This window comes from Aythya marila, assembly GCF_965140915.1.
Source record: "Aythya marila genome assembly, chromosome: 2".
NCBI lineage: Eukaryota > Metazoa > Chordata > Aves > Anseriformes > Anatidae > Aythya > Aythya marila.
The window spans coordinates 47,201,444-47,214,648 of NC_139043.1; the positions used below are offsets into that span (position 1 = coordinate 47,201,444).

General features: G+C 39.6%; 1 protein-coding gene across 2 annotated transcripts in view; it reads left to right on the plus strand.

Annotated features, from left to right (window-relative positions):
• Nucleotides 1-13,205, plus strand: part of TRAK1 (trafficking kinesin protein 1) — a 105,162-nt gene that overhangs the window by 67,529 nt on the left and 24,428 nt on the right. The window contains exons 5-11 of one of the 2 annotated variants that reach the window (XM_082754895.1): nucleotides 2,845-2,961; nucleotides 6,951-7,051; nucleotides 7,833-7,941; nucleotides 9,573-9,651; nucleotides 10,105-10,235; nucleotides 10,791-10,865; nucleotides 12,061-12,198. In XM_082754895.1, the coding sequence (XP_082611021.1) occupies nucleotides 2,845-2,961; nucleotides 6,951-7,051; nucleotides 7,833-7,941; nucleotides 9,573-9,651; nucleotides 10,105-10,235; nucleotides 10,791-10,865; nucleotides 12,061-12,198 (750 nt within the window). The remainder of the gene's footprint in view (nucleotides 1-2,844; nucleotides 2,962-6,950; nucleotides 7,052-7,832; nucleotides 7,942-9,572; nucleotides 9,652-10,104; nucleotides 10,236-10,790; nucleotides 10,866-12,060; nucleotides 12,199-13,205) is intronic. The other variant, XM_082754896.1, reaches the window with a different exon arrangement.

A 13,205-nucleotide genomic window follows, 5' to 3' on the forward strand; every position in this document is an offset into this window, starting at 1 on the left:
TCCAGAAATCACATTCACAGGAACAATGCTAGAAGGATTTGCCGAGCCAATGTTTTAAAGCATCTGGTTTACTTTCCCTACCTGGATGATAGCAAAGGGAAAATGGAGGAATGTGCAGTAGGTGAACCTTTAATAAAACAAATATTTCCAGTGAGATTTTTTAATTGGCCATCATTTCCAATTTAATCACTTTTCCTGGGCGGTTGTTTGCACTTACATCTCCTTTCTCTGTTCTCTAAATGTTGGTTATCGCAAGAGATTAAATCTGTTTGCAGAAGTTAAGGTGTAACTCCTTCTGCAACCATAACACAGGCAAATGAAAAACAAACTCAAAACCTAAATGTCCGCCTGTTGTTCTTGTTGACAAGCTTTAAATGAATGTATTACAAAGTTGGCAGGGTGGGAGGTGCAGCATTTTTGCCGTGCAGACAGGAGAGAGTAGATCTCAAAACATCTTGCATGCAGATACTCTGAAAATCTGTGCCTATTGCCCTGAAAAGGGAGCAAAGGGAGTGACATCAGGCTTTTCTGGGTATGTGCTAAGAATGGAAACAGATTCCCCTGTGAACTTGCTTTCTCATCCCTTCCTAAGAATGGTTTAAATGTGTCTAACTTCCTAGAATTGTGGAATCATTAAGTTATCATAATCATTAATTGTAGAATCAAGACTTCAGTGTTTTTATTACTCATGTTGCTGTAGTACATCAATTCCATGTCACTGAGAGGAGGAGTCCTGACCCCAAACTGAGATTTAGAGTTGAATTGCTAAAAATTTTGTAGGAAATCTAGAGAGGTCTAGAGCCTGGAAACACATTTGTCTTCCTCAGCTTTGAGGTCAGAAACCTTGCTACTAGATAGTTCTGCCTCAGTAGAGTCAAAGATGCACTGATATGTGTTTTTTTTCCTCCTCACTTTCTATTTATGAAGTGAACTGAATTGCTGAACAATAAGTTGGCCAAATATGTAAACTAAACATTTTTGGATAGCTTTGTGGGACTTACTGTTCTGAAATATTGTATGTAAGATTTTATCAAGATTTTATGGGTAGATAATGCCAATGGCTTTTAATGCAAATGCAATCCTGACATTCAAAAATCATTTGGAAAATGCTATATGTCAACACAGCAGTGATCAATAACCCATCACTTTATTATTACAAAACTTCATTTTTTCACTATGAAAGCCTCTTATTCAAATTCATAGAATCTCATAGAATATCCCAAGTTGGAAGGGGCCCACAAGGATCATCAAGTCCAACTCCTGGGTGCACACAAGACTACCCCAAATCAAATGCTATGTCTGAGAGTGTTGTCTAAATGCTTCTTGAACTCTGACAGGCTCGGTGTCTTGACCACCTCCCTGGGTAGACTGTCCCAGTGCCCGACCACCCTCTGGGTGCAGAACCTTTCCCTAACCCCCAGCCTGACCCTCCCCTGTCCCAGCTCCATGTCGTTCCCTTGGGTCCTGTCGCTGTCCCCAGAGAGCAGAGCTCAGCGCCTGCCCCTCCGCTCCCCTCGTGAGGGAGCTGCAGGCCGCCATGAGGCCTCCCCTCGGCCTGCTCTGCTCTTGGCTGAGTAAACCAAGGGACCTCAGCCAGTCCTTATTGCTCCAGACCCTTCAACATCTTTGTAGCCTTCCTTTGGATGCTCTCTAATTGTTTTCTTATATTGTGGCACCCAAAACTGCACCCAGTACTCAAGGTGAAGCCACACCAGAGCAGAGTATAGTAGGAACATGTTTATCGACTTACTTCCAGTCCAGGTTAGGACTAGTTGTAGGTTTTTTAGGCTTTGTCGTGTGTGTCACAAGGTAGATTTTAGTCATAAATCAAATGGTTGTCAGCTGGGTAAATAAGCCCCAAATACTATTTTCTGTAAATATGTGAAAGGAAGAAAACTGCTCTTCAAATGGTGTTGAACTAAAGATAACTGGGGAGATGACCACAGTGCCATTTTTGCACTATTTTAGAATAATTCTAGTAATTGAATAAGGGAAATCATCAGTGAAAACGCTTAACTAATGTTGCAGAGTTTTATGCTGCATAATCTGCCACAGGCAGATTACAACCTAGTGTATAGATATGTGTCATCAGTGGGACTGGCCTCTAATTTTTATTGGTATGTGTAGTGTCTGGCTGAGCTATTTCCAATTCTGTGCACATAGAAAGAGGTAACAAAGGGGAAATGAGAATTCTACTTCATGTAGATTTGAGCATCTGCAAAAAAAAAAAAAAAAAAAAAAAAAAAAAAAAGGATAGGATCTGGTTTTATATTAAAGCACTAAAAGGGATAGGATCTGGTTTTATATTAAAGCACTAATAACCTGCTTACATGAAGAGGATAGGAGGCTGAATACTCACTGTAATGGGACAGGCTCCTGCACTGCTGGCTGCATTCTATTTCAAGGTAGAGCAAGTGGTAACTGCAGAATGTTTTGAGTTCTTTGGCGTTTTTACCGTGTTTCTGAAGTCCTTAAAATGAAACTAGTGAAGTTCTGTGATTGCATTCTGCAAATTATATACCAAGGTGATAGAATAGTTTCCCTCGGTAGTCTCTCAAAGCCATAATGGAGAACTAGTCCTGGTTTAACTTACATTGTTTGACGTTAGACCCTAAAGCTATGATATGGTTCAGTACCTCTGTATGGGCTAGTCTTTTCTGAATGTCAGTGTTACATAAACAGAAAGAGAAAAAGAAAATTAGCAAAGCCTAAACAAACAACCCTTGCAGAAGAGGAAAAAAAAAAAAAAAAGGCTTTCTGTTGTTTTAACTACTTGTACCTTCCTTTCTATGACAAATTTAGCCTTTCATCTGCCATTTACTTTCTTTTCTTAACGCTCTACAGAAAGAACGGGACTTAGAATTAGCTGCTCGGATTGGCCAGTCACTTTTAAAGAAGAATAAGTCACTGACAGAAAGAAATGAGTTCCTTGAGGAGCAAGTAGAACACATCAGGGAAGAGGTAAGGTTTTCATGCTTTTGAGGTATCTGCAGTAATGGGGAGAATTTTCCTTCTTTACCTTTTCCATACTTAATTTTCCTGGGCATCCCATCCATAGCAGGTCAATCCATGTTGTAGCAGCTTGGACAGCCATTTTTATACCATGTAAACTTGCAAATGTATGACCAAAAAAAAAATATCATTTGACCTGTTGGCTCAAATCAAGGCCATTTGGAGGGCGGGGGTGGAGTACTGACTTATTCTATGCCTCAGATTTCATTTTCCTCAAAATCAGCTGTTCTTTTGGTTCTGACTCACTCTACCCACTGTTTTCTTCTACTGGTTTTGTCCTTGTTCCCATCCTATGTATAATTCCCCTCACTAATCACTTTTTCCCTTCTGCAGCTTTTTCTTTTTCTTGTTTCTCCCCTGAATCTTTCTCAGTCCTCTCACATCCTCTCCGATGGATGTTTAATTGCTTTTTCCTTAATGCTTTTCTATTTATACCCAAGTTGAATTTTGGCTTTTAGATCATGCCATTTGAATGCTAGGAGTGCTTCCCTTTGCTTTTCAAATTGAATATGACTGCTTTTTATATTTATAGAGATTCCAGTAGTGCACACTCACTGAAATCATGTGCATTCCACCTTTTCCAAGTAGGGTCAATTTCATAGACTGGTGTTAAGACTCCATTTTTCAGATGGATCAGGATATATTTTAGTGATTACTGATTTTTATTTAACACACTCTGTATGTATGAACTTGTCAATGTTAGGGAGTGCTGGGTTATGCTGTGAAGCAAAGGGTGGGACTTTCTACCTTTTGTCAAGATTGCTCAGATCTTTCAGTTTCTTGTCATTTGGCTGTCTGTCTTTTCAGGAAACTGTGGCAGGATCTATTGAAGCATGGACTGTTAGCCTGCTGCAGTACAGACATTTCTCTCAGTTTTTGACTGCAGTGACAATGCTTTAGACTGTTGATGAATACGTTTAAAATATAATGTGACGGTGCATGTCTTTTTGGATTAGTGTGTTCTATAAAATGTAACCGAAAACTTTTAATTATTTGGTATAATGCCTTGTTTTACACATACTGTTGCATTTCTAATTGAATGTTTATACAGTTGATATTTCTTACTGTGTTCCTCTGAATGGGGAGTGGGTTGCTGTAGGTACTGGCAGATTCTCGCTGAATGGATCTTCAATGGAACCATACAGGATGCTTTAAAAGACCTCTCCATCTATCACTCAGTGTCACTATTTAAACTCTGCTGTCTTACTGACTGACCGAGGTAGAGGCAAATGTTGTTTCTTATGTTCAGGGGCAGTGATGTTGGTTTGTGAACCTTGCTCATATGTACATTTGAACAAGAGAGAGAGGAATCCCAGAGGTGTAGGGCAAGCAGGAGAACAATGAAACACAGTGGAATAAAAACTTTAAAAATGTCTGCTACTAAAAATGCTCAGGGATGTAGGGGGTTGAATGATATCCAAGTTGGGGGCTGATAAGTAAAGCATGGATGGAGAGATCCCAGATGCACTATAAATGGCAGTGAAGCACCCACAGAGAATTAATCTCTTTCAGCCTACACTTTTTGGCAAGGAAAACTAATTATATTCTATCCAAAAGAGTGCTATTGCTTGCTGCCCATCATGTGGCAGACATTTATTTGTGCATTGGTTGATTTGGCATTTATTAGGCATGCATATAATGACTGGGCAGGAATTCATACCGTGCATCCAGAATGGAGGATTTGGTTGAGGAAGGTGTGGGGATGGAGGTAGTGGCTGCCTTTGCCAGGCCTGGTTGTGTATGGGACTCTGGAGCAGCACTAGGAAAAGGAACACCAAAAATAAGCTTCTTACCAGATGGCTTGGTATACTGGGCCATGTGTTTTATCAACGCCCATCTTTCATGCTGTCATTTTGACTCCTTCAGAAATTGATGCTTTTGAGGCATAGCGCATCAGGCTTGGAGCTCATGATGCTTGCATATTGAAATTCTTTCTTTAGTTGATTTCAGATCTCCTCATAATGCTGAATTATGAATATATGAAAAAAAATGGTAACTTAAACAATTGTCCCTGTAGGCAAGGGAAAAGAGAAGAGAATTGAATGGGGACTTTTAAAATCCTGTAAAAACTGTCTAAAATTGTTTGTCTGAAGGAAATTGGGTTTCTGTAATATGTAGAAAAAATGACTTTGTGTAGTGTAAAGTTAAGGTTTTATTGGTATGTGTGTCATGCTATAAATAACCTAGAGCAGGCAGCCTACAACCATGTCCAGGTGGTGGTTGAATATTCCCAAGGAGGGAGCCCTTACAGCCTCTCTGGGCAACCTGTGCCAGTGCTCAGTCACCCCCGCAGTGCAGAAGTGCTTCCTGAACCTCCTGTGCTTCAGCTTGTGCCCATGGCCTTTTGTCTTCTTCCCATAAAAGGTTACTCTCTCTGGCTGTTCACCCTCCTTTGGGGAATTGGAATGCTTGGAAATGGCAGTAAAGTATGCTCAGTTGTTTTGGTATATGGAGGAAAAGGATAGAAAAAGCTAGAGATGATCTAGTGCCCATCCACTGACAGTATGTGTTTCCTTGATACTTGAAGAGGCTGAGCCATAATGTGCTGGAAGGAAGTAGATTGATATTTTGGCATGGTTTTTAGCTTTCCCTGAAATGGAGAAAAATGAACCTCGCAGAATGAACGCATTGATTTTGTTTCATGGCTGAAATGTGGTTTGTTGTTTTTTTTTTTTTCCTTGCATTTTTAAAAATGTGCATTTCCTTTTTGAAACCATGTCTCAGGAGGACTTTGGTGCCTTAGCACATATGGTTTTGCAGAGTAGTTGTAGTAAAGTAAATGACCTTGTTTGTTTAAAAATTTGTGTAGTTTAAGTGCTTTATTGCATTGAGCCTTCTTTTTGTTTGATGTTAATGCAGCTTAAATATATTTTATTGGCACTCTTCAGGTTTTGCCAGTAATAACTGCAGATATAATTATGCCTACAATACAAAAAGTAGAAGTCTAATAAGAAGGAATGTGCTCTGCAATCTGTGCATTGGAAAGTGAGTACTAAAGACCAAGTCTTACAGTGCAAGTGGGAGGAAACATTAGTCTGATCACTTATGCTATTTAGACTTATGCAAGGAAAAAAGAAAGAACCTCTTACCACTGAGGTCTTGAATTGCCCTGTGAAGTGGCCTAAGTGCTACTGTGTAATTGGCCCTTTAATCCTTCTGTTGAAGAATCAAAATACAAATTCAACAAGGTTAAGTCTGTGTAGCTCACAGTTGCAGAGAATCCTAACCACCCAATTAGGTTTTGTTCGTTTGTGGTATGTGTATGGGATTCCCGTATGCCTCTTTGCCAGACTCGTGTTCTGGAGTCATCAGAGGCCCAAACTACACCCAGAAACTGACTGCAGCCACCACAAGTACAGCAACCTCAGAATGGCAGCTTGCCACTGTGTGTTGCTCTGCAGCTCAGCAGACAATTGAGTCTCAAATGTAACCTTCCTGCGCAAGCACTGTAATAATTTTATCTACAGTCTACTGAAGAGGAAGAAATGTTAGTCTGTGAGGTCTGTGTTCTAGCCAGATGGTGACAGTCATTACATAAAATGCAAAATAAAGTGATGTTTGCCTTGATGGTGTCATGTTAATTTCTTGCAATATCACTGCAGTGTATCTTTTTTTTCCAAATGTGAATCTAGACTAATGCAGTAGGCAGTCAGGATTGTTCATCTTAAGCATTTTTCTTTTTTACCATATTTAGTATCAGTGAAGAATTGCATTTTTGTATTTTTAAAAAAAGAAAATGTAGAAAATGTAATGTCTACTTTAAATGCATGCTTTGTCTTTCTTTTTAATACATAGAGGAATGGTTTCTGGTCTCTTCCAGATCACTTAATTTAGTTTGAAGGTGATCTTGGAGGTTGAATAACCAATTAATAGTGGGTTTACTTGACAATGTGTCTAGAAAAGCAAGTTACTGATCTGCAAGCTGTTTCTTTGTGCAGGTTTCTCAGTTACGGCATGAGCTTTCCATGAAAGATGAGCTGCTCCAGTTCTATACCAGTGCTGCTGAAGAAAGTGAGCCAGAGTCCATCTGTTCCACTCCGTAAGTTATTGATCTGCAATGCTGAACCTTCATCTGGTACTAAGCAAGGGTGGTTTGGACAATTTTCATAGCTTTGAAAGGTAGTAAAATGATCCCTGTAAAGGCTGGAGCTATAAAACTATGAACTTGGTGTGTGGCACAAGCTGGAAGGATTTGCACTGAACCAGCTGGCTATACTGGTGCCAACAAGAGTCGGGGAGTGAGGAAAGAAGATAGGAAGGCTGCTGACACAGCACTGTAACTTGCACAGGAGCTGGCTCTCTGTGGCAATGAGGCTGGCACTGATCCCGCTTATGGTACCCCACATCTCTGCACACTGCTAGAACGTGCTACGTGTGTGACCTTTGTGCTTGAAGAACCTGAGGACGCTGAAAAATGTTATGCTGTTTTCAGTAGCAGAGGAAAGGAAATAAAGCACGGTTTATAGTGTGTGTTCCAGGCAATTAGCTGGCTGAACAGCATTGCAGGCTCTGAGGGGCTGTCTGCCCTTGCTTGCAAAGTTATTACTGCGTTCTGGTGAGACATGTGCAGCATTAATCAGGGAGCTGTTGGATTGCTATAGTAAGGTTGTTTCTTCTCTCATAGTCTTTTCCAAAGGAGATGTCGGGAACTAAAAATTACTGAAACTATATTGCTGCCCAAACATACTGCCATGAACAAAGGCGTACTTCATGTGGCTCTGGTTGTCTTTGAGACCTCTGTTCAGTCTATTTTCTTGTGAGATTGGCCATCACGCAAGTAAAAATGAGTTAAAACCTGTTTGTTTTTATTTTTTTACAAGTCTCAAGAGGAATGAATCTTCCTCCTCCGTCCAGAACTACTTTCACTTGGATTCTCTTCAAAAGAAACTCAAGGACCTCGAAGAAGAGAATGTTGTACTTAGATCTGAGGTAAAATTGCTCCCTTTGTGTTTTGCTTAACACAGTTCATTTAAGTGCTAGAACACAGGTACTGAGAAGTGTGTATTAAAAGCTGTGAGAGAGTCTAATTAAGAGTAAGTAATTCCACATGTGACAAAGATCTCTTTGTAGTTATTTAATCACAGTCCTTTATCCTTCTAAATGAAGGAAAAACTGAAACATAGGAGCTACATGAATCTATGGTCATAGCAGTTTCCTTGCCAGCAGAATGTGGTAAGGTGTACAGCCTTGAGTAGAGCAGGAGCTACAGGCAGGTTTTGGAGTACAGCACTGTGGCCTGAAACCTGCCATGAAGGGCTTACCCAGTAGCCATGGGTGATTTTAGTTGCAGTTCTGAAGTTTGCAGGCTAATAGGGTCTCTGGTAAAAATTCAGTGTTTGCCAAAATATAAATTGATAGGCTAAATTTGCATTAATTATCTTCAATTTTGTTTCAAGTCTGTTCATATTTTAAGGTTGTGTCTTTCTTTCCCTTTATGTGTGTTGATATTCTGTTTGTTTTACAGATGACACTTTTAAAAAATTTATATGTTGTTCCATGTCTAGCAGAAATAACACTCCCTAATATAATATCTTATAAACAATTTTATATTAAATTTCAATACAGTTTCTAAGCTTTGACAGCATATTACCATTTTGCAACCACATAGCAGGGTATAGGAGAAAAACTATTTTTGGGAAAAGAACCAATGTATGAAAACATAGTATCGTGACCATTTTCTACTGCAAATGCAGGGCCCGTTGAAAATAGGTAGTGTTGTCTTTGGACAAGACACTGCATAATGGAGAGTGCTGTACACCTCACTGAGAAGTCACTCCAGCAAGATGAGCAATAGGTGGTTTGAGGATAATGAAGGTAGGGTTAGAACTGTGAGAGGGCCACTGCTTCAGGAACTTATAGGAGAACTCTCTGTAGCATTACCTTCCCTTACAGAGAAATGCAGTCTGCGCCAGTGAGACACAGCATGGAGCCAAAATTAAACCTCTGAGCTATGCAGCTCTCTGTGGATGGCTTTTGTGAGTGTCTGTGCATATCCCCAGCACTTGGCACATGTTACTTGCCCACCGAGGTGGTGCTAGACATAACCACCTGGGTGTAGCCAGGCTCCTCTTGGTGCTCCTAGAGTTGGAGGAGGAAAGACAAAGGAGGGAGGTAGCACTGAGGTTTTATGTGGAATACGCAGTTACAGTGCCAGGAATTTTCAAATACTATCTGAATGCTTTTGTTCAGGTATTCAAGTATTTAAATCAAGCATTTAGTTAGATACCTGGCTTTGTTCAGGTGACCAGATCAAGCTCTACATATGTGGCTTTTGTATGTTTAGGACTTCTTTTTTTAATGTAAAATATGTTGGTGACATCTAGTGGGGATGAGGGGATACTGGTACGAGTTTCTCTATGCAGCGGTGTCTCTGCAGAATGCTCACCTGGCCCCTTTTTCTGGAACATGAGGGAGGGCAGGCAAAAATCAGTGTTTCTCATTGTCTTTCTGGAGGAGTGATTAGAAAAGCTTGTTTCTCTGAAGCAAATGGAAATGCAGCAACATGCTGGCAAAGAGCAAACATGCTAATGTAGCATATTTGATGTGGATTTCTTGAATAGGCCTGTCAGCTGAAGACTGAAACAATTACTTATGAAGAGAAAGAACAACAGCTTGTCAATGACTGCGTAAAAGAGCTAAGTATGTCCTTTTTCTTTTTTTCCTTCTCGTTTGAGATTGTTCAATAAAAAATAAAAAAAAGTCAGATCAGGCATTTTTTTTTTCCTTCAGTACTTATCCCAACCATTTGTATAAGGAAAATAAGAGAATTTCCAGCTGACCTGTTATATGCAGCAGAAATTTCTGGCTGTAAGCTAAATCTTTCTCAAATGCAGAGTAATTTTGAACAGAAAATATTAATGTTAAGGGAAAGTACAGTCTCCTTTGTGACGTGAGCACTTTGTGTCATTCTGGCTTAGTGTCATACTGTTTGGTGGTTGTTGTTTTTTTTGTTTTTTTTTGTTTTTTTTTTCAATAAAATGGTACTGTATGTTGAGGAAGGATTCTGCTGAATCAAGTAATGTTCTGAAAGAGCATGTTTCTGCTTGCTTTTTTTGCATGTTGTAATGTTGATTGTAATCACTTTTCTTAAAGGGGATGCAAACATCCAGATTGCCAATATCTCTGAGGAGTTAGCAAAGAAAACTGAAGATGCTGCCCGGCAGCAGGAAGAAATCACCCATCTCCTCTCTCAGATTGTTGATCTACAGAAAAAGGCAAAAGCTGTAAGGAATCCACTTGCAAGATTATTGCTATAATTAACTACCATTGTAGCTGGAAGACAAGTTACAATTTTCTGTATGCTAGAGCCTAAAGGAAATTTTCCACCCTCCTTATCTAGGTGTCAGTTTGATATTTAGTATATAGCATACGTGACTGGAAAGTATATATTTATTAAAAATGCTTATGTTATATATCAAATACAGTAATTAAATTTATTTTAAACCTTAGATGTAAAATTCTGCGGTGAATTATTAATGACTTTAGTAACGCAAGAATATCAGTACAAGTATTTCAGTTGGCAGATACTCATTAGTGTTAGGGTCTGGGAGGTTCATTTAGCAGGGTATATAGGCTAATGTTGAGTGCGTAATAATATTTTAATATTAATATTTTTCTAATAATATTTTTAAATGTTGTTCAAATGTTTTTAAACTAAGAAGTGATGCAGAAGGTCTTGACAAAAGCTAGAAATTTCCTGCTTACCTGTGATGCAGGTTACAGACATAATGGCAGGACAAAACATCCCAGTATTTCTAACATTTTTTGTCACATTTTAGTGTGCGGTTGAAAATGAAGAACTCGTTCAGCATTTAGGAGCAGCTAAAGATGCCCAGAGACAGCTCACAGCAGAGGTGAGTACTCTACTTAATATTAGAATAACTTAGAAGTAGGGCAATGACTATTTGCTCTACCATGGCAGTTTTCATCTAATCTGGATCAAGAGTATTATGTAATTTTGTGCATGTGCTTCACAGAATCACAGAACTGTAACCTCATGCCAAGCAGGGTCACCCTGAGCATGTTGCACAGGATTGCATCTAGGCGGGTTTTGAATATCTCCTGAGAAGGAGACTCCACAGCCTCCCTGGGCAACCTGTACCAGTGCTCTGCCACCCTCCATGTAAAGAAGTGTGTTTCCTCATATTCAGCTGGAACTTCCTGTGTTTCAGTTTGTACCCGTTGCCTCTCGTCCTGTTGCTGGGCACCACTGAAAACAGTCTGGCCCCATGCTCTTGACACCCTCCTTTCAGTTACTGGTACACATTGATAAGAAGCTGTCGGTCCTCTCTTCTTCAAGCCTAACAAGCCCAGTTCTCAGCCTCTCCTTGTATGAGAGATTCTCCAGTCCCCTAATCATCTTCATAGCCCTCCTCTGAACTTGCTCCAGGAGCTCCATGTCCCTCTGGTACTGAGGAGTCAGAACTGGACACAAAGGAATGAAGGAATTGGAATATATATATACTTATATATATATATATATATATTTTTGGTTCCCATTAGAGTGCAAAACCATTTCCTTCTTGTTCTGTCCTGCTTCAACTGGCGCACGTTTTCAAAAACTGAGACTTACGGGCTGTATAGGAAACCTTTTCAAGGATGATTTCTATGGGCTGGTATTTTAGGCCTATTCTGAATAGTGAGGTAACATGGAAAAACTCACTCATACTGCATTCAGTAAGTAAACCAAAGACAGTCAACTGTTACTGGCTTTCTTCTGGGTGCTACATTCACGTGTATAAAATGTACAAAACAAAATGAAAAAAGCCTGATCCCCTTAGGATGTGTCTTGTACTTGGACTACTTGGTGTCAGAGGTGGGAATGCCCATTGAAGCCTTTCCTACTGGTGATCCTTTTCTATCTGTGGTGCTCCACAAAGATTGAGCTCATGCATCTCCACTGGGTTCTCTGTTTCTAAGCTGAGGAGCTTATTTTTATGAAACTCATATTTCAGTACGCAGTATTTCAGACTTCTGCCCCTTTGCCAAGCTTTGTTGAAATGGCTAGTGCAGCCCATAATATCTTTGATTGTTTTCTGTATGTTACAGTTACGTGAGCTGGAAGACAAGTATGCAGAATGCATGGAAATGCTACATGAGGCTCAAGAAGAGCTGAAAAACCTTAGGAACAAGACTATGCCAAATGCCATCTCACGTCGGTACCACTCTCTCGGTCTCTTCCCTATGGTAAGAAGATAAGAACACACCAGAAAACAGCCAAAGGAAGAAAACATAAGTGTTTGCATCTGAATTACAGCCTCAGGGATGGGATACGCTAGGCCAGACAGGAGCATGGATGAAATATGTATGCACAGTTTTACAGGATACCTGAGTGATTGACTCTGCATACCTGGTTCTCAAACAGTGGTGCTGTGTAGTTAGTTGTTTTCACTGCAGTATTATCTACAATCTGAAGCTGCCTGTGCTTATACTCTAGATCATGGGTAGCATTAATAGATTGTTACACAGTTCTGTACAACTTTGTTATGCATCTCCTGGATAGTGGTGTCTGGTTTTTGATAGGATCTTCCTGATTTTCATCAATATCCTTGAAGATGTAACTTCCTGATAACATAACTGATTGCTTTGAGATGTGCTTTCAGGACTCTTCTGGGAGTCTTCTAGTCACTCATACACATTCTAGTTCATCAGTACTTGAATATTATGCATACATTCTTGTTTTAGAAATGCTGAAAATTTAGTGGTTTGTTAAAATAATTTCATGGTCCCTTCTGAGGTGGAATATAGGCCAACTTAAAGTAGAGACATTTAATAATGTAAGTTGTATTTGCACAAATGCAATTGAAAAGCTCAGCTGAAAGCTGAGAGAAGTATGCTCATTCTCAGATAGGTTTGTGTGTTTTATATAAAACGGTTTTCAAATGCTGATTCAGGGAACCAAGCCTTTAGATTGTGTACTTAACTACATTTAGACAGTAATGCTTACTGACCAGCAGTGGAAAACTGTTAGTCTGTCACCTTTAACCCCATGGCAGAAGCATGTAATATTTTATGCCAAGAACTATGCCTTTTCTTGTGGGTTGGTGGGTAATATTGTGAATGGAAAGAATGCTTTCAGGTTGTTTTAAATAAAAACAAATTGAGCAAAACTTTTGACATGAGAGGAGGGTGTTATTGAGTAGGGAATTTACTACAAAAAGATTGGGGACTTGGGTTCTGTTGTTGTCTCTAAT